This window comes from Falco naumanni, chromosome 5 (assembly GCF_017639655.2).
Source record: "Falco naumanni isolate bFalNau1 chromosome 5, bFalNau1.pat, whole genome shotgun sequence".
Taxonomy (NCBI): Eukaryota; Metazoa; Chordata; class Aves; order Falconiformes; family Falconidae; genus Falco; species Falco naumanni.
Window position 1 is genome coordinate 10,941,996 of NC_054058.1, and position 22,740 is coordinate 10,964,735.

Genomic DNA, 22,740 nt, shown 5'->3' on the forward strand with positions numbered 1-22,740 from the left:
GTTTGCAGTTACCACAAGAGTTCAGTCACATGTACGTACCGCTGCCGGCCTTGCTGGATGTATATTGTTGCGGCCAGCCTCCATCCTTCCGGTTCCCTTCCCTGACGTATATAACAAACCCAAACGCTTGAGGCAGGGCTTGCTTCGAGTGAAGGGCTGTTTGACCTCTTCTCTGAGGCCAAGCTCATCTACCGGCTGCCCGTTTAGAGACCCCAAACTACAAGCAGCACAAAAACTTCTGATGGCCTCATGTAATGCGCTGCAGCTCCCCACTCTTCTGCTTTTGGACCCTCGGAACCTCGGGCCACTTGAATGCTCGGCTCCAGCCAGACATGGCTCACAGACAGCACGGCAGCGGCCAGCCGCCCTTCCCAAAGCCTCCTTTTCCATGGCTGCCTGTGGGACGGCAGCAGCAGCCTCTCGGTTTGGCAACACTTGTGCTCTCACACTCGCCTTTGCGCTTTTCCCCGCTCTTCATTTTCCAGCCTTGCTTTCTAGGGGAGATGCATTGATGTTTTGCCACGTGCTCTGGGAAGCAGCAGCCCAGCTCAGCATCTCCTCCGCTGTATTCGCTCTGGAATGTGCTCTATCTTATCATTTATTTTGGCAACAAGAACTCCCAACATGTTTTTATTTGCATTTCAGTGAGTCTTTTCTGTGCTTTCTGTTCTGCCTGGGGTGGTTTTTTGACTCTTGGCAACTGCTGAATTGCTACTCACACTGTATCGAAGACAAAATTAAGGTGCAAGCCCTGTTGTTTCTGAACTTCCCACCCAAATCAAAGGACAATTCTGCACTGGAGGTGCCCCAGGGGTGCACTGGCAGCCAGCCACACGCACCAGCCGGCGGGCTGAGACCCACCCCACCGGTTTTTCTAAAAACTCTTACACGCTCCTAACTCTGCCCAGGGGTATCTGAGGGACTGACGCAGTTAAACGATGCTGCGAGCTGGTCTCGTACGGAAAACCCACCCCTTTAAAGCCAGACCGACGCATTCACGTCAAACTAAACCCGTGCCCGAGCGGGCGGCGCGCACCCAGCGGCTGCAACCCCGGGACCGGCCCCGGGACGGCGGCACCGGGCACAGGACGCGGCCCCCCCCCGCCCCCGCGCGCCGCCGCCGCCCGCTCCCCGCGGGGCCGTGGGGACAGGACCCCCGCGCGGGGCTCGGCGACGGGGCGGGGCGGGGCGGCGGCAGGTGCGGGCGGTGGGGCCCGGCCATTGGGCGGGCGGGGCGTGGCGTGGCGCGGCCCGGGGGCGGGGCGGGGCGGGGCGGGGCGGGGGGAGCCCGCGGGAGGCGGGGGGAGCCGTATTTAAGGACGGGCGCCCAGCCGAGGTGTGTTGACCGCCGCCGTCCCTGCCGCCGCTAGCGTCCCGCCGCCATGAAGGGAGGCACCAAGTGCATCAAGTACCTGCTCTTTGGCTTCAACTTCATTTTCTGGGTGAGGGACCCCGCCGCGGGGCTGTGCCCCTCGCTCGCCGCCTGCCCGGGGGGAGCCCGCGGGAGGGGGCAAAGTTCCGCGAGCGCAGGCCGCTTTGCAGCGTTGTTGTTTGGTTTTGCCTTTTTTTTTTATTTATTTTTTTTCTCCCCTTACTTTTTGCCGCCCCCGCGCCGCCCGGGAGGAGGGGGGGTGAGCGCCCGGCCCGGCACCCCCCCCCTTCCCTCAGGCCGCGGGGGTTCCCCCGGGGGGGCGGCGGTACGGGGGCGGCCCCGGGCCGGCGCCTGTGCTCCCGCGGGGCGCGGAGCCGGCGGGGGGACGGGGGCGGCGCCCGGTTACCTGCTGCGGCGGTGAATGCGCTGAGCGCCCCGCACTCGGCGGGGCACGCCGGAGCCAGCAGCCCCTCGGCCGCCGCTCTATGGCCTGCGTCCGCTGCCCCCGGGAGCGCCGGCAGCGCCTTGTCCCGCCCGCCGCGTCTGCGGGGGCAGCGTCCTGCCGGCGCCCCGTGCGGGTTGTGCCCTTTGCGGGTCGCTGTGGCGGCGCGGCGGAGTGGGGAGCCCCTTCCTCGCCCGCCAGGTGGCCGCGACCCTCGCGCGTGTGAGCCCACCCCGGCGGGGGTCCCGGCTGAGGCTGTGGCTGCGCCTCCCGCTGCCTGGGCAGCGTCTGCTGAAGGCAAACCCTAGGGCAGCAGGGTCCGCGGGAGCACGGCGCTGCTGCAAGGGGAAACCGTGTTCCCAGTGCTGCCTCTGCTTCACCGGGAAGCAGGGCTGAACCGAGAGGTTGGCAGCCTTTTCTGGAGTACGCGGTGCAGGGACACCTGAATTCAGCATCCTCTACCTCATGGAAAAATACCCAGGGACTACATGCCTAATGTGTAGGTGTGAAGTGTGAGGTTAAAAAAAGAAAAAAGTTTTTTCTCTTGGCTGTCTACAACAGTGGAGAAATGCGTGTGTGACTCCTTTTTCACCCTCTGATGTGGAGAAATTAAGTCAGAGCTTGTGGAAAGAAACCACTTCTGGAGTAAGTTACAGTATTGCACGTGGGATGGCTGGAAGACGCAATGCTAACGGATAAAGTACTTGTGATCTCTTGACTCAAAAGTGGGTTGCAGCAAAGTAAGAAAACGGGTCTGGGCTGCAGTTGAGGGAGGTTGTGCAGAGGAACCTTACGCGGGCACAGGAAATCCTGTATTGCTACCGGAGGCTCCCCGGGAGGGTGAGCAGCGGGGTCCTAATCAGAGGGTTATAGCTGGTAGGAAGAAAGTCAAGCAATGCACAAGCTGAAGCCTCTGGGACAGGGAGGTGCTAAGCCGCCTGTTGAAACAGGAGGAAACAGTCGTGGTTTGCTTTGTGGGGCATTCTTTTATTATTTTTTTTGAAAGCTACAGACTTTCTACAAACTGTTCTATAGCACAAGAATGCTTGTTGGGGCAAAGGAATTGCCTCAAAGGTGCTCTTCGTGTGAGCATCGCAGGTTTGCTGTCTGGGGCCCAGGGCTGAGCATAGGGAGTGTATTTTTGTTTAGCTTGGGAGGTGTCTGTTGCTTGGGGGTGTTATGGTAACAAGGCTCCAAAGCTTTACTTGCACATTCTGGTGCCCAGTAAGCATGGACGCAGGCTTGACTGGTTAACAGGGTGGAGGGGAGGCAGCTGTACCCTGCATAGACTGGCAGAGTTGCTGCCCAGAGGAGCCATGAGGACGCAGCTCTTCAGGTGGCCTTCTTGGGTCCAGCTAGGATGTGGGAAAAGGGAGAGGAGTGAGGAAAAAAAGAATTGAAGGGATATGAATGCTGCTTCTCAGAGTATCCCAACAAGTGGCTAGAAGCACCAAGAGGCAGTGAATAAGAGTGGCTTGGGTTAGCCAGAGGTCGGTGTTTGTAGACCAGCTGGAATAGCCCTTGGCTTTCAGGGCTCACTGCATGTATCTGCGCCCTTAACAAAACTGTTGGAGTTCCAGGTATGGTGTTGGTGAACCTCATGTCCTCTATGGGGGAGTGAAGTAGCAGTACTTGGGGCACAGACTGTTAGGCCTTAATGAAAAGTGTAAAAAAAAAAAAAAAAAAATAGTCTTGGGGCAGGAACAACCCTAATGAGAAAGAAGACTTTAGCATTTCCTATCTCATTGCAGATGTAAAAAGTCTTAAGTAATGGAAATGAGCAAAAGTTTTTTGCCCAAGTGCAATTCCGATCCTAAAATTAATATCACAATCAGTGACAGGCCTTGTGGCCTTGGGACACCCTCCCCATCCCCAAGAGGAGGAACAAGCCTTTGCTTGATTCTGAGTTGTCCATGGGTGTGGGGTCCTATTGCTCAAGTGCTGCCTGGGAATTGTGACAGTGATGTAGTTGGATTTAGTGAACCTCCTGGAGCAGGAGGAGCTAAAATGTCCTGTGAAGCTGTGATCGTATTCACACAGTACCCCTGTCTTAAAATAAGTTGCTGCAAAAGGACAGGTGAGGAATTCAAATGGTCTGCAGCAAACCTGCAGGTATGTGTTAGGTTGCATGTGTTTGCCTTCATCAGACAAGTGAGGGCAAGAGGAAGCAGAAAAAGCTTACTTGATATAGGAGGCTATTAAAAGTAGGGAAACTAGCAAAGCTGAAGCTGTGTCCAAAGGAAGGAGATAATGTTCATAAGCGCTGGCAGGTCAAATAAAAGAAAACAATAAGGCTAGCCAAAAGAAAGCTTTAGGAGTAACTTGCAAAAGCAAACCCAACTAACCTATCCCTCTTGAGACTCACTAGGACCAGGGAGCTTCCCAGGAGGTCCTTAGAGATGTCAGTCGGTCCAGGTGTAAAAGCATGTTGAGTGATGTTCTACAAGACTTTCTCTTACCGGGAGTGCTTGGGGGCATTTTGTGCTGTAACCTGTCTTTGACTCTGAATCCCTCACATGTTTGAATTGACTCCTGTGTGAAAAGGTTGTGAAACAACAACAGCAAATGCTAATTAACAACTTTCCAGGGTCATGTAGTAGTTACTTCAGAACTAAAAATGCATTGTGATTGGGTAAAACCTCCTGCTCAACCACCCACCTCTGTGCCAGAGGGCTGGAATGTGGTGAATTTGAGGCTGGTTTTTTTTAATGTTACTCTGGGTTATGCAGAGTGACAAATGAAGTGCCTCTGGGAAGAATCTTTAAAAACAAAAAGTTTGTGTACCCACGGAGGAGATGTGACATTGGAGAAGAGAGAATGGTTACTGCAAGGGGAAGCTGGGCTTCATGAAGCTGTTAAATTGAAGTCTTTGAAAGCCTGCATCTGGGAGGGAGCAAGGGCTGGCTGGTCTTAGTTCAGTTGTCCAGTGTCTCCTGGAAGTCTCAGAGCTCTTGGGGAAGCTAAGTAGCCCTGGAGTAAGGTCCTGGCAGGGATGAAATTGCTTGCTGAGATGAAGTGGAGCTGTCTTGCAGTGGAGAGAACAAGCAGAGCTGGCATGCAGGAGCAAGCTGTGTGGTGGTTGATACAGTCCCACGTGATCTGGAGAAGGATTTGAAGTAACAGTTCAGTGCTTGAGTAGCATCCAGTACTCGGTAATGAAGATGAGTGCATGCTGACGTAGCAGGCTATGTGACAGTGTGATGCTTGCGAAAGGCAGGTGTCAATGTGTGTGGGTGGCAGGAGCAGGGAGTCACGAACTAGTTGATTCAGAGGCAACTGCTGCCACAGAGCAATGAAGTCTTGGGATAAAACGGTCTATGATGGCTTCACAAAAGCACCAGGAGGGTCCTCAGCAACAACAAAGGAGAACCAGCTTCAAAAGTGAAGGACCTAGAGAAGAGGAAAGATGGTATCACTCCATAAATCCGTGGTGTGCTGGTGTCCTGCAGTGCTGTGGGCTGCTCTGCTCTTCTGCCTACCTCAAGGAGAACATAGTGGAGCTTGGTAAGGTTTGGGAGAGGAAGAGGAGGGGGTTTCAGCTGTTGGGTACTGTGAGTGAATGAGGATTCTTCAGCCTGGAAATAGACAAAGCAAATGTGTTAAGAGGTCTGTAGGATCACAACTGACCTGGTGGTAGGTAGGACCTGGCTGTATTGAAAGAGTCAGTGAGCAAGGACTGAGGGGTGTTAAGCCTGAAAATAAATTTCAGAAGAAGATGGTATGGCTGTGGGGATGGTGGTAGTGCTTTCTCCCCAGCAGGTGTTGTGGAGTATGTGGTTTGTGGGGTACCCAGTTAACATCGTGTTCAGCAGCCTTCAGTTAATTTTTCCTTCTCAGAATGTGCTGTCTGTGTCCTTGCACAATGTGTAAGTTCTCAACATGTAAACTGGGAGGTTAATCCTGGAAAATGCAAGTGTCTGCCCTGTTCTGATGACCCTTCCTGAGAAGCCCCCTTGTAGGATGCTGTGCTAGGTGATAACTGGTCTTATGGCTTTTCTCCAGTTGGTAAGGCCAGGCATATATGTTGCTAGCATGATCTCTGAAACTTTTGGGATTCCAGACCTTTGGTTAAAATGAGCTTGTGGCCTGAAGGGAAGGTAGGGATGTGGGGACACTCTTGGATGAGCGCTGCAAATGCATCTGAAGTCTGGTTAACCACTGGATTTGTACAGAATGCTTTTTGCTGTTGTTTGAATTGATCTGTAAGGTGATGCAATCGCCTCTCAGAGGTATGGGAATGTGGGGTGGCTGTGTTTTCCCTTCGGTTCAAGTATTGCTGCAGACACCAGGCTCCTTGCAGCTGTTGGGCTGGTGTACTCCCACCTGGATTTGCACACAGCTCTTGTGTCTCAGCATCACTGGTGCTGGCCCGGTCATCTTTGGGTCTGGTCTGTAATGAAAGCTGTACCAGGTCTTTGGAAGTTTGGGGGTTGATTTGGGGTGGGGGATGGAAGTGTTGAGGTTGATACAGAGCTAATATATTTTTTTCCACCAGGCTGGCTTGAGCTTGGCAAGAAGACAGTGGAAGCATCACACTATGTGGATATGGATTGGTCTTACCAAAGCTGGTTTTGAACAACCTTAGTGCGAGCACATGCTTGAGTTGTGTAATGAGTGACTACCTGTAGCTTAGCTCCCTTGACTCCTGGGGTTTGCTTAGGCTTGTTGGCCCTGGTGACAGAATCTTTCCCTAAGAACTGTGGGCTCCTCCAAGCAGCTCAGTGCACGTTGTGCAAGTGCCTGGCGTGGCCCCACATAGAGCATGTGCCTGCCTGTTCTCCCACTGGCTTTCTGCTACCGAAGAAAAGCAAGGGCTTTTTTTGCATCTTTAAACTTAAATGCTGGGGTTTTCCCTTGTATGTTTTGTGGAATACAAAGACGTTTACTAACATTTATAATTTAATGTATTAATAGGCAATACAGTCAGAGTTCACATTGAGTCTTCGAGCAATTTTCTTGTTCCTCTACAAGGCAACAGTCTCCTGGCTTTTTAGAGTGTTTTATGTTATATAAACTAACCAGTCCATGGGAGTGCGGGCTGAAGTGCTGTTAGCATGATCAGGCCTGGCGGGCTCTCTTCTTTCTGGAACTTGAAGGTACCTGTGACTCCATTCAGAACTGTAATGTCATCTGCTTGTGCTGCACCAGGGGCAGCTGGTAGCAGTTCAGTGCTCAGACTTCTGGAGAGGGTCTTCCTGGCTGAAATGGAAAAGAGGACTTGCAGGATGGTCAGGGAAATATGCACACACACACTAGTAGCAGATATGCACACATACAAAAGGAACATAAATAAGTTGCTTTTGCTTTCTGTAATCAACTGATCTGGTCGCTGGCTGCAGCAAATGAATCAAAATGCTGTTTGGGTTCAGTTCAATCTATTTTAACTCTATCAAGTGCTGTGAAGTCAAGAATGGAGTTGGAGGGTGTTGCCTTGAAAAGTCTGATGTGAAGCTACTTGTACTTACAGTTTTAGCAGTCCTAGCTCCTATTTGCGATTTAAATTGCAAATATAGTAGACTGGCTTCTGAATAGGAACTTGTATGAAATGGGCACTGATCTTGGCAATGATTCAGGAATTCTGTAATGCTGTTCCTCCTGTACTAGAGCACCATTTTATTGCAATAAATGCTGTGACATTAACTTAGTCCACAACATTCTTGAAACTAACCTAAGCAGAAAGAAAATACTTCCTTTCCAATCTACTTTTTTTTTCCAGAGGAGTTTGGAAATAGCTGTAGTTTCTTATATAACTGCTGGCACTCATTGCACATCTGTTAAGAAAGCTTTTTTCCCAGAAGTTTGAAAACCTGTGCTTGTGTGGATAACACTTAATGCTGTAATTAAGGATTTAGAGTGATGTTGAACCTCATCTCTATGTACTTTATGGGGTTTTATTTATAGAGTACCAGCAAGTAACAGGACAGAAACAGTTCATTACTGCTCCTGGTGTTCCCAGTTTCTTTGCCTGGGTGTTTCACAACATTATGTGTGTTGTCCTGGCTTTGTTAATGTGCCGTCTTGCACAATGAGGGAAGAGTTAGCTGTCTGTCTCATGCAGAGGAAGCTCCAAGTCTGATTTTTAGCTGAAGTGTCACACACTGCCGTACTGTGGGATACGCTAACAAAAAATGGGAGTTTCTAGTTTGAAAACCTCAAGCTTTTAATGTGTATTACACCAGTATCATTAAATCCAATGATTCCCTGTGCAAGCTTTCTGCTAGGAGACCATGTCTGTGAAACCTCAGATGTTAAAAGGGGGGGGGGGGGGGGGGCAGAATGGAGTGGAAATTACTTGATAGCATGCCTCAGCACTTGGTGCTCCAAGTTCATGCTGAAGTTAGCAAACTATGGTGGAGGGAGGAAGGCAGGCAGAGTGGTCTGGCTTCTGCCTCCATGGAGATGGGTCTTGTCACATGGCACGGTAAAAGAAAGCAGGGTGTCAAAGATAAATACTGTGGTACGTGCTTAATATGGGTACATGCTTAATATGCCTAGTGGCGAGACCATGTGGTTTGCAAGGGGGAAACCAGGGAAATGGAAAGGGCTGACTGTAGAAGGCACTTGTCAGCATGTAGGGCTGGGTGGGCCGGAGGGAAGTCCTGCACAGAGGCTCACTAGAGAAGGTGCAGGGCTGTGAAGGAAGGCAGACAGACCAAAAAAGCTGGTTTTCTCTGCTGCAACAGGCAGAAAGATGCATGCGGGAATAAAGCCTTTGAAGCAATGGGGGTATATTTGCATGTGATGCAAAAAAAAAAAAATCAGAAAAACACTTAAGGAACCTCCACAGGACTGGAGAGGAATGATGAGGTATTTTTATCTTTAAGCATATGTCTGTTGCACTGTAGAATAGAGATAAGTCTAGCAGAAATGAGCTGGGAGTTGTAAGATGCTTAGTGGTTAGGGAAAACACAAGGAAGCCTTGTTAGGATGTCAGTAGCATACTTGTGCCAGGACATGCTGTTACTGGAGAGTGGCTGCCACAAACTTTTCCAGTACAGTGAGTGAGTAGTACCCCTTTAACTCCACATTTTGGTCAGATTGCTTAAAAAAAACCCCAACTTTCTGAGTTCCCTTTCCTATACTTGTTACTACAGAAACATGGTACTTACAAAACTAAGAGCAGCAGTTCTGTATGCTCATGAAACATGTAAGTTTTTGCACACAAAGTGAGTAACTTCAGGAAAACAGATGCTTTTTTCTTGTTCGGTTAATTTTCTTTTTCAGCACAGGATAGATCTTGGAAATATCCTGTATTACTCAACTCCTATGACAAAACAGGTCTGTTGGATTGGGAAAAGACATGGATTAAAAACCCAACAACCAGCTCATCGGAGGAGCTGCTTCCATGCAGCCTAGGTGGGGGGGGGCTGGCTTGTACCCCTTTGCTGGGGAGGAAAAACACAGCTACCAAAACAGAAACACAGTTGCCCAAACCCACTGGCGTAGTGTGCATGAGCAGAGCTGGCCCTGCAGCAGCCTCTGGCGATTGCCAGGTTGGTCTGAGACACTGCCAAGTGCTGTGGGTGCCCACGGGGCTGTGCTCGCCTCTCCCACCAAGGCTGGTGGTGGTGCCCTTGTCTCTTGTTGTTTTGACGAAGACTTTAAGCTTCAAATGACTTTCTTGCTTTCTGCTTTAAAACTGACTTTTTTTAGTTCACTGTGGGTAGGAAGAACACAAACTGAGAACACAAGTCTGCTTTCCTTAAACTGAGACAAAAAGTCACTTTTTCTTGCAAGAATGACCTGCGTGTTTTTTCTAGTCCACCATGGAGAGAATTATCACTTTATTTAATCCTTCCTGTTTTTTAGTGTTGTGGAGCAGTTCGCTGGCATAAAGTATTATTACTGTTCTGTGACCCCATAAGTTTTTTGCTTCCTTATGATCATATTTGTTCACATGATGACTGTTTCTCAAGGAGAAAACATGCCACTTAACCCTTCCCCACTGCTACCCAAAGATAAGTTTGTGTTTTGAGAGGAGCCGTGTTAAGTATGTCAGCTCTCCCTGATGTTAACCAGTCAGTTTCTGAAGAGATCATTAACTGAGCTTCTGCTGTGCTTGGGCTTGTAAGATTACCTACACAGCTGTAGTATGGCTTAGAGTTTCCTCACACTTTGGGTACTCTGGCCTTACAGGTCTGTTTGGGGGATCAGCTCTGGGGGTTGGTTTTACAGCCCTTTGCTGTGCTGGTCCATTTGCTGTGCTGCCCCAGAGCTCGCAAGCGCTGAGCCTTGTCAGACAGCAAACATGGGTAGGTGCAGGCAGCTGGGTGTGCTCTGGCTTCTGGCTTTGCAATTCAGGAGTTCCTAGCAAAACAAGCGGAGGCTGTAGGTTTCTTCTCCTAATGCTACAGATCTGGATGCCTATAAAAGCTGAAGACTGTTTGACCCAGGAAAGCGAGCATCAGAGTAGTATTAAATACCGAGTGACCTAACTGGAGGCTAGAAACAGCGTGAGAGTCTTTTTCCATTGCCAAGCCTGTCTGGTTTTTGAACGGAGATACTGAAGTGAGATGAGATTGTGAAGTCTGTGAGTGGGGGCAGAGCAGCGACCCTTCTCTGCCAGCCCACCTGCTGCACCTCTCCCTTCCCCTGCGGTGCTGCGGCACAGTGTGTTGACATGATGCTCTTGTGGCATGCAGTGTGCTACCAAGGTTGTTCTGCGTAACTTAAAATTATTTTGCCAGCGTAGCCCTAACAAGGAAGGTGGCAGGTATGCGCAGGCTTTCTCCCTGCACTTTGTGAGTAAGCCTGTGTGCCCATGACACCAACAAAGTGCCTTTTGCGTAGGTCTGGAAGCCTCCATTTGGGTTTGGCTCTTTGCATTGTGTATCGCTTCATCTCTTTTCCTGGCTAAAACCCTGCAGCTCCTCTTTGAGGCAGGCTTGGGAGTCAGGTGCCTGCCATACAAGAAATGCCGGTTTTCCTGGAGCAGCTGGCCTCTTGCTTCTTGGTTTTTTCCACTGATACCTGAGCCCTTTCACACTTCAGTTGGAATGCTTCCTGCTGAGAAGCTACCAGGGGTATACCTGCCCTTAAACCCTTACTTGACTCCATCCTCCTAGGCTTGTGTGAACCTTCAAAGCTTGCCCAACTTTCCTGGGAAGAGCAAGCCAAAGAGGTCACAGGAGACAGTTGTGGGCAGCAAAACTGCACCTGCCTTTGCATGTAAACGCTCCTATAGCTGGGAGAAAGGGCTCTCCGGCTCCCCATGGGGAGAGCGTGAGGCTGAGGAGTTGGGCTCCGTCTGGAAGGAGTGTACCCACGGATGCTCTCTGTGGGAATGCCTTCCGAATTCCCACTGAAAATTGACATTAAACACTTCAGTTTCTTGGAGGTGAATCAAGAATGTTGTTCCCTTCTAGAAGGAACTTCTTATCAGAAATAAGGCTTTGGGATTTTTCTCTTCATGCATGCTTCACCTAACCAAAGCCCCAGACTTTAAGCTTATTGCTCACTCTGAAGTTTAAATTTTTAATGTCTGCTGCAGTGTGTGTTATTTCCGTCCTCACCTCACTTTTGTAGAGCTTTTTTGGTGGTTAAATGGTCTTCAAAGGAGAGAAGGAAGAACTGAGAAGCACACTCTCCAGCTTTCTAGTTTGTCTTTGGGGTCAACTTACATGCAAAAAAGAAAGTTTTTTTTATTCCTCTTTAAAAGTGGGTGGGTTCTGTCTGTTCACAGCAAACAGCTAGTGTTTGCCTTACCAGAGTGCAGTTCCCTCTTTCTTGCTGTTTCTCCAATGCCTTCTGCCAGATGTTTCATCCAGAAGCTAATTTATACATGCAACTTGGAACAAGCACAGGCACCAATGTTAAGAGGAACCTGGAGGCACAGTCAGAGATGGTAATAAAATAAAACTAAATATCATCTAAAATTTGATTGTGGTGTTCCAGATCAACACACAGTGATGTTGCTATTTCAACAGCCTGCATTTTCCTCTTCCTGTCAGTGCAGTAGCTTATTGGATTGGTTTTATCCTGTTTTGCAAGAAAGAATACTCTTTCTAAACTCTTTACCGTAGTACTGAACTCCTGGCAGTCTGTTTAAAATGCTGAAATGTTTAGCTGGCCTTAAAGGCACTTTTTCTTGTGGTACACGTGTCCTTCAGTGTGAAGATTTAAGATCACTAAGCCATGTGGTGTCACTGCAGTCACCCAGAATAAAACAGTGAGTGGGGAGGGGTCACTAGAAATACTGACATTTAGCACTTCGGTAAACCTTGGGTATTTTCAGTGAAGAAAAATGGCATTGTTCTTGTGTGGCATTGTAGTTTTAATATGTAAACACATCTGTCAGTGAGGTGCCTCACGTCAGGACCCAAGTTTGTTCTTGGGTTTGGTATCCCCATCCTCTTACGCTGGTTCTTTGTCACAAGCTCTTTGAGCTGTATCCTGTTTACTTCTGATGTTGTTACTAATGCAGGGGTGAATGTATTAACTGACATTATTTAACAAGCCTTATTTGTTCTTACAGCTTGCAGGGACAGCAGTTCTTGCAATTGGACTATGGCTTCGATTTGATTCGCAGACCAAAAACATCTTTGAACTGGAATCCAACAACACAACATTTTACACTGGTAAGCTGGGAGATGGCTTTGGGTGATAGATCTTACTTTTGCACCCCGATTTCCAGAATGCTTAGAAACCTTCATCTTCCTCAAAGGCTAAAGACAAAACAATCCTAAACAGCCCTGATGGGGCAGAGAGCAGTTCCCCTTGGCTGGTGCGTGGGGCAATCTCTGAGCTCTCGTGCAGAAAGCAGCAGCAGCCTTATGCTAGAGGTTTCTTGGTTCTTCATGCACTGTATATCACTATCTTACCCCCCCCCCCAGCTTAAACCCTGCAGTTGCTCTTTGTGTGCTGCTGGTAACCATTTTGTAACCCCCCAGGGGCTCCTGGTAGACATGGAGGGTGCTTCTTCATGATCCTTCTCACAGTGTGGGTCCTTAAAGTTTTGCTCTAAACTAGGTAGTTGCAGATGACACTGATGTTTTTTTTTTTACTCCAAAGTGACCAACCTAAGCTACCCAAAACCATAACTCTGTTCTCTCGTCACTCGGGGCGTATGTACTATTGTCTAACTCTCGCAGCCCTGTGTATGCAAACTTACACTGAACTAATGGAAAGGATGCACAAATACAGTGGTTTAAATGAGCAACCTAGATCAAGGTAGTCTTAGGCCAGGTGGAAGTTATTCTTTGATGTATTGTCTTGCAAGATAACGAATTGGGGGATAGACATGCAGGTTTTCAGTTTGCTATTCTGATGTTGTAGGAGTCTGTAACTGGATAGGATTTTATCCCAACTGTAAGATTTTGTTCTCTACAGTCACTTCAGGGTTGGGCAGAGGAACACCAGCTTTTGGTGGTTGTCACATGGATGCACTCAAACCTTTTTTGAAACCAAGTAGCTGAGTTGAAGACCTCTTAATGCAGAAGAAAGCAAATTCAAATATGTACCTTTCTAACATATGTCTGTCTGATTTGGATGATCCTTGTGCATATGTATTTCGCATCCCTGTAGCACCTGGATTTGCAGTGTCCCACGTGGCATTACTTGTTGGCCTTTCTCTTGCTGAGAAAAATTGGCTCCTGTGGTGAGCTGCTCAACCTGTCACAGAGACACTTAGAGTCTTTACTGACCCAAACTGGTGTCTGAAGGGTCAGTAAAGACTCTGTAAGGGAGGTGCACCTCATGCTGCAGCCTTATAGTACCAAGGTAGTCTGTGCCTACAAGGAGTACTGTTAAGAATGATGAGTTAAGCCTGTTAGAGGTCGTAGTTGGGAGTATTGAAATGCTTGTGCAACTTCATGAAGAGGCCACAGGTGTGCAGACAGCTTATCTGTGAGAGGCCTTGTATTTCTCCCTTGATAATGCTGGCATGGTAGCAAACTGGGTTCTTGCAGCTGCCAGTAAGATTTCCAGATGCTTTTAACTGGACCCTGGAAAAGGAACAGAAATCTAAACTTAGCCATTGAGTTGAATATTTAACAAGTCTTACGTTGGGTAGTCTGAAACAACTCTTTCACCTCCTGAAACATAAAAGTTTTATGATGTGATGTTTCAGCTACTGGCAGAATGCAGCCAGTGTAGCCTACTTGAAATTTCTGTAGGTTAAACTGAGTTCTAAAAAAGTTTAGTAGGAATTACTGCTAACATATTTTTCTGGGAGTAGTTACTGACTGCAGCTTCCAATAGGAAATTGAAAGATTCTGTCGATTGGCACAGAGTAACAAAGCAAGTTACTTCAAAAGCTTCTTATACTACTGAGATGAGAGGTTCTGGGGGACTCTTGCGAAATGGAAAAAGTTAAAGCTGGGGTAAAAAAAATCAGCGCCAGAATTTCATGCTGATAAGTAATGTCAGGCTTAGTCATCTGCATATGCTTAATCAAGTAGATGTTTGTTCTGGCAGCTGATATGACTGGTTTGTATCTAGAAAATCTCATTTGCAAATGCTTGGGTGTGGTTTTCTTTAAATAGTATTGACTGGGTTTTGGAAGGCCAGCATTCTACAGCGATAGAAATGTCATACTAATTTTATGTGCTTTGTGCTGATTCTTTGTGTTTCATCACCCCAGTAATACTTTCCTGCCATCCTATGGGAGTTGCTTTGCTCGTTAGCTCTTGCTGTGCTCACCAGCTAGCAGCTGTAATGCTTAAGCTGGCAGTTCCCAAGCTTAGGGGAGGATGGGGCATAAATGGAGTCTTTTAGCTCAGAAACATTTGCCCTTTATGCTCCCAACACACTTGCTACCTAATTTCTGGGCAGAATGGTCTACAGGCTGAGCCACTTGATGCCGTTGTTGAAGTACCTGCTTTCGCAGAAGCAGAAAATGCCAAATTTCTTAGTTAGAAGGGCTGTCAAGTTAAGACAGCTGAAGTATAGACTTGTATTACCATGACTGGTAGAACAATTTGGTGTTTCCTGATGGAAAAGCAGGGTAGGAAAGCATTTAAAGCCTTATGGCGGTGATTATAATGCCTTTTAATACCCAATCTCCTAGAGGTAGCATGCTTCAAGAACTCTTGGATGTTGATACATCACTAGTTCCAGCTGTCTCTAACTGCAGCACACTTCATCTGAAGAGAAGTTGACACCTCTGGCTCTGAGCCAGTTTTAAAGTATGTCTTGCAGTTTGTCTTAGATGGCTTTATCTTGCCCATTTTCTAAAACTTGTGAAACTGCAGTAGTGGTGCACATTAATTGTTAACAAGTTGAATTTTTTATTTATCAATGCATTTCACTACAAGTTTTGAAGTTGTGTTTGCTTTGAAAATTAAGCACAGCTGCCGCCTTGCTTGGAACAGTAAAGAAACATAAATCTTGGCAAAAGCTACAAATGCTGTTTGTGGAGCAACTGATTTTTATACCTTGCTGCTGAGGTCAACTAGCCTGTGTACATGTCTTTCTCCTCCCTAGGAGTTTACATCCTTATTGGAGCTGGTGCACTTATGATGCTGGTTGGTTTCTTGGGATGCTGTGGTGCATTGCAGGAATCTCAATGTATGCTTGGCCTGGTAAGTGTTCAGAGTGGTGTTTAAATTATTAGCAGCACAATGAGAAAGGAAGGAAAACATCGCTGTTCAGTTAAGGGGCAGTAGATACTGATTGTTTTAACTCCAACATTTAAATTTATGGTTACCCATGCAGTGCCAAAACACTAAATAAATAGCTCACACTTCTGGCCCTAAATCAAAATGTCCATGTTGTATTTGAATACAAGAGGACTTCAGGAGTTAGTGACTTATTCAGACATTTGAGTATCAAGCTTAGGAGTACGTGTGAGCACAGAACTAAATGTAGATAAGAGTGGTGCTGTTTAATAAACAGTTTGTCCTGAACTGTCAAAGCTGTGCAATCTTTTATGTTTGAGACCAGAACTGTTAGTTGATCCTCGAAACAACAAGCCTCTACTGTTCATAAGAACAGGATGAGCTAGTCTAGTTGAAAACTGCTTTGCAAGCCAATTATTGGAGAGCAACCTCATTGTTTTCAGACTGGAGGGACCAGTAGAGCTTACTGGGTTCATGCACATCTGTACACTTGTGGAACTACTCATCCAAATAACCAGAAGACTTAGTTAATAAAAGACTACTACTGTAGCTGGTGAAAGAACAATTCTCCTTCTGTGTCATGGAAGTACATTTCATACACGTGTTATGAAATGATGCCTCTAGCCCTTTGCTGTTAACTCTGAGCATCTCTTTAAAAGTGCCTTTAAATGGTGTGGTGTTCTGGACCTGGAAGTCAATTAAACATAGAGATGACACTTTTTTATTTATATTATGGAATACACAACAAAGAAGTGACTATTAGCTCTCTGGGAGTTGGTGGCAACTAGGTATTAAGTAATGACTCCTAAAGCAATAGGAGAGACAAATCGGAGAAAAGAATTGGTGTCAGCTATTGTGACGTGTCTGACCTGGGCAACTTCAAGGTCTGAGTTAAGAGATGATTGGTTTTAATTAACAGTGATCAAAAAGGAAGACTTCTGCTTGGAAAACACTGCTAGACTTTCTGACGCACCTGGGAAGAAGTGCTGACCCAGTGCAGTGTGCCCTCTTTCCTGGCCTTAATAGTGGTTCAGACCTCCAACTGGAACCTGGCTGAGTGATGGTTCCCACAAGGCTGGATGCTGGGGATTGGACAAGCTTGCAGTATATATGTGATTGTGTTTTGTGATGATGTGGTTTTAATAATGTGCTCTGTCTGTTCTAGTTCTTCCTCTTCCTTTTCGTGATTTTTGCCCTTGAAATTGCTGCTGCAATCTGGGGATTTGCAAATAAAGAAAAGGTAGGTTGCTCTGAAATGTTGGTGGGGTAGTGGGATGCTGGAGCAGGTTGCCCAGAGGTTGTGGATGCTCTGTCATTGGAGGTGTTCAAGGTCAGGTTGGATGGCTTTGAGCAACTTGATCTAGTAGGAGGTGTCCCTGCCCCTGGTCAGCTACTGGCTGAATGTTTCTGTATCCAAAACATGACTGATTTGGACTGTCCCCTCACAAGCAGTCAAGGTTCTGTCTTGTGTCAAAATAAGATGCTTGGTGACCAGGGTTGCTTTTCTACCTGTATGGTACAACTGGGGAATATAGCAACTTCTGGGGTACAGGAGTTAATAGGGAGTATTTGTATGTAACCAGTGGGCAAAGACTTGACTCTGGCACTCCTCCTAGAAACTCTGTTTCTCTTCCAAAGCTCTATCTTATCCGTTAGGTGTGGCTTTTAAGGTGAGTGTACCAGTTACGCTCACCTGTCCGGGTGATAAATACTGTCCGCCCTCTGTTTCTACATGTCAAAAAGATGTGTTCTGTAAGCTGCAGAATTTCTGATGACTGACTTACTCAAAACAAGTTTTCCATAATTATTAAGGTAGGATAATAATACAGAACTCTTTGCTATCCTGTAGGTTATTGAAGAGTTAAAGGACTTCTACATGGAAACATATAAAAAACGATCTGAAGCAGTGTCCAGAGAGACCCTGAAAGCATTTCAGTTAGCTGTAAGTACACAGTCCTATTGAAACTAGGTAACAATGCAGCTTGTTAACACTGTTCACGTTGTCTAGTACCTCACTAACTAGAAGAAACCAAAGGAGTATTAGGAACAAACTGCAAAGAATATCTTTTTGTACAGTATCAGTGAATTCAGTATACTTTCTTGTTCCTCTGAACCTCTGAAATGCGTGGAACTGTGTTTTCCTAAACAAACAAGCTGGGAAGCTCTAGCTCTGTGGTATTGATCTAGAGGCACCATAGTGTCCATACCTGCACATCTGAGTTCATCCTCATGTCTGTAAGGAGTGCAAGCTGTCACCAAAATTCATGTGTGTATACTGAATGAGATCTAGCTCTTCCTTTCAGAATCTTGTCCTTTAATGCAATAAAGACTTTATCACATTAGATTTATAGCAGTCACATTGGCAGGGCTTCTAAGCAGATTTGCACAGGTCTGTAATAAAACCTAATGTAATCTATTTCTCCTTTTTACCAAATATAGAGCAAAAATATGAAGTATTTAACCTGTTCCTCTTTTTCCTGTTTTCTTTTGTAGCTAGACTGCTGTGGTATTACAGGAGCTCTTGAGCAGCAGTTCATGGACACCTGTCCAAAGAAGTCCATGGTTGAGTCGCTTACAGTAATGGTAAAGCATGACTTCATCAACAGCTCTGCCCAATGAGTAGAATGAGAAACATGTCTGAGTAAACCCTTCCAGTCCATGGGAAATTGCTACATCATGCTTGCTTAGCAACCGATTGCTATAATCAGTCTGGTTTTGGAAAACGAATGTACTGTTACAGTGGAAGGAACAAGCAGGGTCAGCAGGAAATCTGAACTTGCACAGGAAACACGCAGTCTGTGTGTCACTAGAATCACTGGCATGATGGACAGCATAAGACCAGAAGTCCCCCCAAAAAAATACACTAGAGAGCTCTTCTCCTCGCTGCAGCTACTGCCGGAGCACCTTCCTAGTGTTGCACAGGAGCTGTTGCCTCCTCTCTTGGTTAGGAAGAAGTAGAGCATGGAGTGGGAGCAGGTCTGAGGTTTTGGTGAGGAAAAGGAGAGGGATGCAGTGCACTGGTGGCCTGTTTGGGAGAGTATGGCACTGAAGTCAACTGTCTCAGATTCCCCCATTGAAATACTGCTGCAAAGGTACCTATATGCCACAGATACAGGAGAGACATCTTGTATAATTCTTAACTACCCCTTTTCCTCTTTTTACAACTGTCTTGTGCTCTTGCTTCATACTCCAAGACAGCCTGTATGAGCCTCCCATAGAAAATAAGGTTCTTACAATGCAGGAATTCAGTTAATGACTTGGTGGTCTTGTTGCATGTGCTCTTCCTTTCACTACACCTGATCTTGTGTGTTCAAATATCTGACCACATGAGACATTTCAATCTCTATTTAGACAGTATCTTTAGTCCTGTCCATACAGTCTGAGTTAGACTATATGGGAGTAGCTGAGACAGCGTGCAGGTTTTATTGTTTGTTTTTATTCTGCTTGGTGTGTTTTAGCTTCATCTGTTGACTTCATCTTTTGATGTGTTTATGGCCTAGTCCCAACTAGAAAAGCAGTAGATACACTACAAGATTAAAGGGATGTAATGGTGTGGCCAATGCATGCCTTTAAGCAGCGGTGCTGTATTGATACTCTGATGTAACTGATTAATTCTTGCCAGTATATTCCTTTAATCCTTGATGCAGCCTTTCCTACTAGATAAGGAACAACTAAAGAAAAATGTTTTCAGCGGTTCACTATAGTCTGCTGTTGGAATAAGTAGGACAGGATTTGGAATGTGACTTTGACCAGCTATCAGGCTCTCGCAGACTTAAACATCTATAAAAGTTCAGTGTTGTTCTTGGCTACTGTGCATCTTTGAAGCATCCAAGACAATGTATTATCATTGTAATTAAAAAAATTAAGGACAATCCTTTCCCCAGCAAACTGGCACCTCTGAATCTACCCACGTATGCATGCAGCTCAAGAAATCCTGCCGTTCCCACATACTGTGTGTTTGTAAGGTGTCTGCAAATATACAGTAGCAATTGGAAATGCAAAGAGTGGCTTCAAATCCGTTTTGAGAAGGGCTGAGCAATACAGCAGCTTAAATGCTGACAGCCATTAGTAACAGGCAAAGTCTGATACAACTGCTGTTGGTTCTGACCAACTGTAGGTGTTGAGAGAGGAATCCTGCTATAGCCATGACACAGTTAAGAAGTGTAAGTACTTGAGGAGTAGATTTAAACTTCTCCATCAGCTTTTTGTTAGGACACTCCTGGCTGTGTCTGAAGATGTGAAAATAAAGGCCAGTTCAGAGCAGCTTTCAGAAGATGAGTCTTCATCTCTAGTGCAAGCAGGCTTGGTCCAAAGTGTAGCATGAATTGGCAGACCTGAGCTTAAACAAGAGAGCAGAAACAGACCTTTTGTACCTATGAAACACTAATGAAGAGTCTTGTTTCTTTCAGTCGTGCCCTGCTGCCATCGATGATGTCTTCAATTCAAAACTGAATGTGATTGGAGCAGTTGGCCTTGGCATTGCTGTAATAATGGTGAGTTTCCAGGGGTAGCCACACGGCTGAAGGGTGCTTACAGCAGAAGTATGTCGAACAGGACCTGGCATCGCACTCTACGAGCCCGTTCCACTAGTGGCAAGCAGTGGCAGGATCAGGGTGTGTGCTGCAGAGCCCTGAGGCGGTGTAGAGGTGGGGTGTCTTGGACCTCCCTGCTCCTGCTGTGGATTAGGATCTGCCTCCTTGTAGCTTTAGCAGGGGCGAAGTTGTATCAGTAGGGTGTGCGCATACAGGGCAAAGATGTATTGGTCGTGTTGCTAGCCTGCTTCGTAATCCTAATACCTCTTGGTGATCCTTGCTTTTGTTTGCTTCTAACAATTGAAGACTTCTGGAGAACTGAAATAACAGTGCTAGTACAAAAATTTGCACTTGTGTGTGATTTCTATGGAGGAAAGTATGACATGGATGAAAATAATATTGGGATGATCAAAGATTTCTTGCAAGATATGGCAGGAGTTTATAGCTGTTGAAGTATTGGGCGTGAAGGGGATTCATGAGAATGGACTGAAATTTGGGAGTGGAGGTGCAGGGATATGAATTGCAGAATAAAGTTAATAGGGCTGGGCTGGGAGGTGCAGCTGTATTTGTCCCCATGTTGATAGAGGAATGTGCTTTTGTCCCTGACTTCTAATGAATTTGCTTTTTTTCTTACAGATTTTCGGCATGATATTCAGTATGGTTCTCTGCTGTGCTATCCGCAAAAACAGAGAAATGGTCTAACAGCTAAAAACCCAAGACTGCTGCACTATAAAATCTTTGTCATTAACTTCAGCGTTCTGAAAGCATTTCTAAAGTTATATATTTGTTACCTTTTTAATGCTTTATTTGGTACTGATGTAGGTTTGCTTTTTGTTATAGGTTAAAATGATAAAGGTATATCTGACTCAAGACAAATATTGTACATAAAATATCTGACTTTCTTGAAACTTACATAATTTGGATGTAATTTATGTTGGAGACAATTTGATACTTAATAAAGAGTAAGATATATGTTTGTGGGGGAGAGGAGATCTTACTATGCTTATTAATCGTACTGTTTGATGCATAGCATGGTGTTGAACTTGCATAACAATGTTAAGTGTTAAATCACTATGGCTTTAGTATAAAGCAGGAAATAACTCCTGTGCCAGTGCTGTATTTGAAGGGAATTCCAAGGAATGGAAGACAACTGTCAGAACACGTTAGGGAAGCTGTTGTCATTCCTTGGTGTGTATGTGAGAACAAAAGCAGTTCTTAGTTGTATTCTTAAAATGTTACTGCTGTAACACTTTTACTGTCATCTTCATACAGGGTGGCAGAGGATCACTGTCATACTGGTGACATGTAGGCAGTGGTACTTTGATGCAAACAGGCTGGGCTTTACCCTGGAGCCAGCTGGGCTGTTTTGTATCAGCCTGTCTGCTGATGTTCCTCTGTCCCCTGGCATCTAATGTGGCCTCAGTCCCTTGGCAAGGCTTATTCCCCCAGTGTATGCTCAGGATTTTTCTCAGTGGCTGGCTTGGCTTTTTCTCCAAAGCCAGCAAAGTACAATCTCAAGGGCTTAGAGTATGTGTGCCAAATCTCAGGTTTCTAAGTGGAAAAAAAACAAAAGTTGCATGAGAAGCTACTGTACAGCTCTGCAGTTGCCACTAGCAGAACTGGCTAGAGCTGTGGCTGTCCTGTTTCAGCAAGAATGAGTAAGGGAGGGAGCAGAGATGTTAATGTGGAACCCTAACGAATTACCATTTTGTCCTGTACTCTAAATGGCTTTGAGGTTTTAGGTTTTTTTCTCTAAAATACTTTGTGGAGGCTACCTTTGGACTTGGATCCTTACCAGCAAGTTGATCTGCTATACCTGTATCTGGTGTTCCCCCTACTGTATCTCAGCTGTGTTCCTAGGAGCTTCTGGTCTTTGTCCTCTAGTACCACAAATGTCTCCTAGTCCTTGTTCCCACCTTTCTCTTGAAAGGAGGCTGGTATTTATTCTGAGAAGTTATCAGAATTGTTGGGGGTCAGGCTCTGGCTGTACTGTGGACTAATGCATGAATGTATTGCCCACCTTTTGTTACACCTTGTCACTTGTCTGAGGGGTCATGCAAACTACAGCGCTCCCCTGTAACGCGTTGCACTATTCTGTGTTAATGGGGCCTTCTTAAAAAAAAAGTCTGGATTTCAAAAAAAAATCAAATGGTAATCTTGCTTTTGTGTGTTTTACAGAGACTGGAATGACTCTGGAAAGGAGTTGATGTAATTTTCCTCCTTGGATATATGAGAGCCTGGAGGGGAAAAAAATCTAATCTTGAATGGGAATTTGAGACCTACCCTGTCTCTGAGCTCTGGCAGAACTGAGCAGCAGCATTTGTCGGCTGTGCCATTCTGAGCACAAGACTGAACCTGGCACCTGAAGGAGCTGGGGTGAATTGTCAACTGTAATGAAAGTTCACTCCTGACTTCAACTGCCCTGGGCTTTATTGCTCCACATTGGTGCGTGTGTTCAGGTTGCCAACATCAAATGTGGCTGTAGTCCACAGTTGCAATGGGTTGTAACTAGGGTGGTGAGAGCTAAGCTGTAGGCTCGGCACCTCAGCTGATGAGATGGGTTTAGGTGACTGCTATGGGGGGAAGCTCTCAAGCTGACATCCAGGTCAACTGAATGTCCAGAAGACTTATGCCTTCCACTGTTGTCACCTTCTACAAGAGCTGGATGGGGGCTTCCCGTGAGGTTGGTTTTACCTTGCAATGCTCCATGCCTCTGTGATGCCTGCCTCCTCCCCCCCCCCCCATGTTTTCTGAAGTCCTACAGCCTGGTCTTCGGCCCTTCATTTGAACATCCTATGTGTGTAGATTGATGTTATCTCAATAGATGGGTAAGTCTTT

General features: G+C 46.2%; 1 protein-coding gene across 1 annotated transcript; it reads left to right on the forward strand.

Annotated features, from left to right (window-relative positions):
* Positions 1-1,311: 1,311 nt before the first annotated feature.
* Positions 1,312-20,874, forward strand: CD9 (CD9 molecule). Its single transcript, XM_040595458.1, has 8 exons — positions 1,312-1,442; positions 12,289-12,391; positions 15,237-15,334; positions 16,536-16,610; positions 17,220-17,312; positions 17,864-17,953; positions 19,780-19,863; positions 20,539-20,874. The coding sequence occupies exons 1-8, from the start codon at positions 1,383-1,385 to the stop codon at positions 20,602-20,604; spliced, it is 669 nt and encodes a 222-aa protein (XP_040451392.1). The 5' UTR covers positions 1,312-1,382; the 3' UTR covers positions 20,605-20,874.
* The last annotated feature ends 1,866 nt before the right edge of the window (positions 20,875-22,740 follow it).

Excerpts from the sequence above, each read along its gene's own strand:
- CD9 (XM_040595458.1), top strand. The coding sequence starts at position 1,383 with ATGAAGGGAGGCACCAAGTGCATCAAGTACCTGCTCTTTGGCTTCAAC. Across the intron at positions 17,313-17,863 it reads TGAAAGCATTTCAGTTAGCT|CTAGACTGCTGTGGTATTAC; the intron begins GTAAGTACACAG and ends TTTCTTTTGTAG. Across the intron at positions 17,954-19,779 it reads TTGAGTCGCTTACAGTAATG|TCGTGCCCTGCTGCCATCGA; the intron begins GTAAAGCATGAC and ends TGTTTCTTTCAG.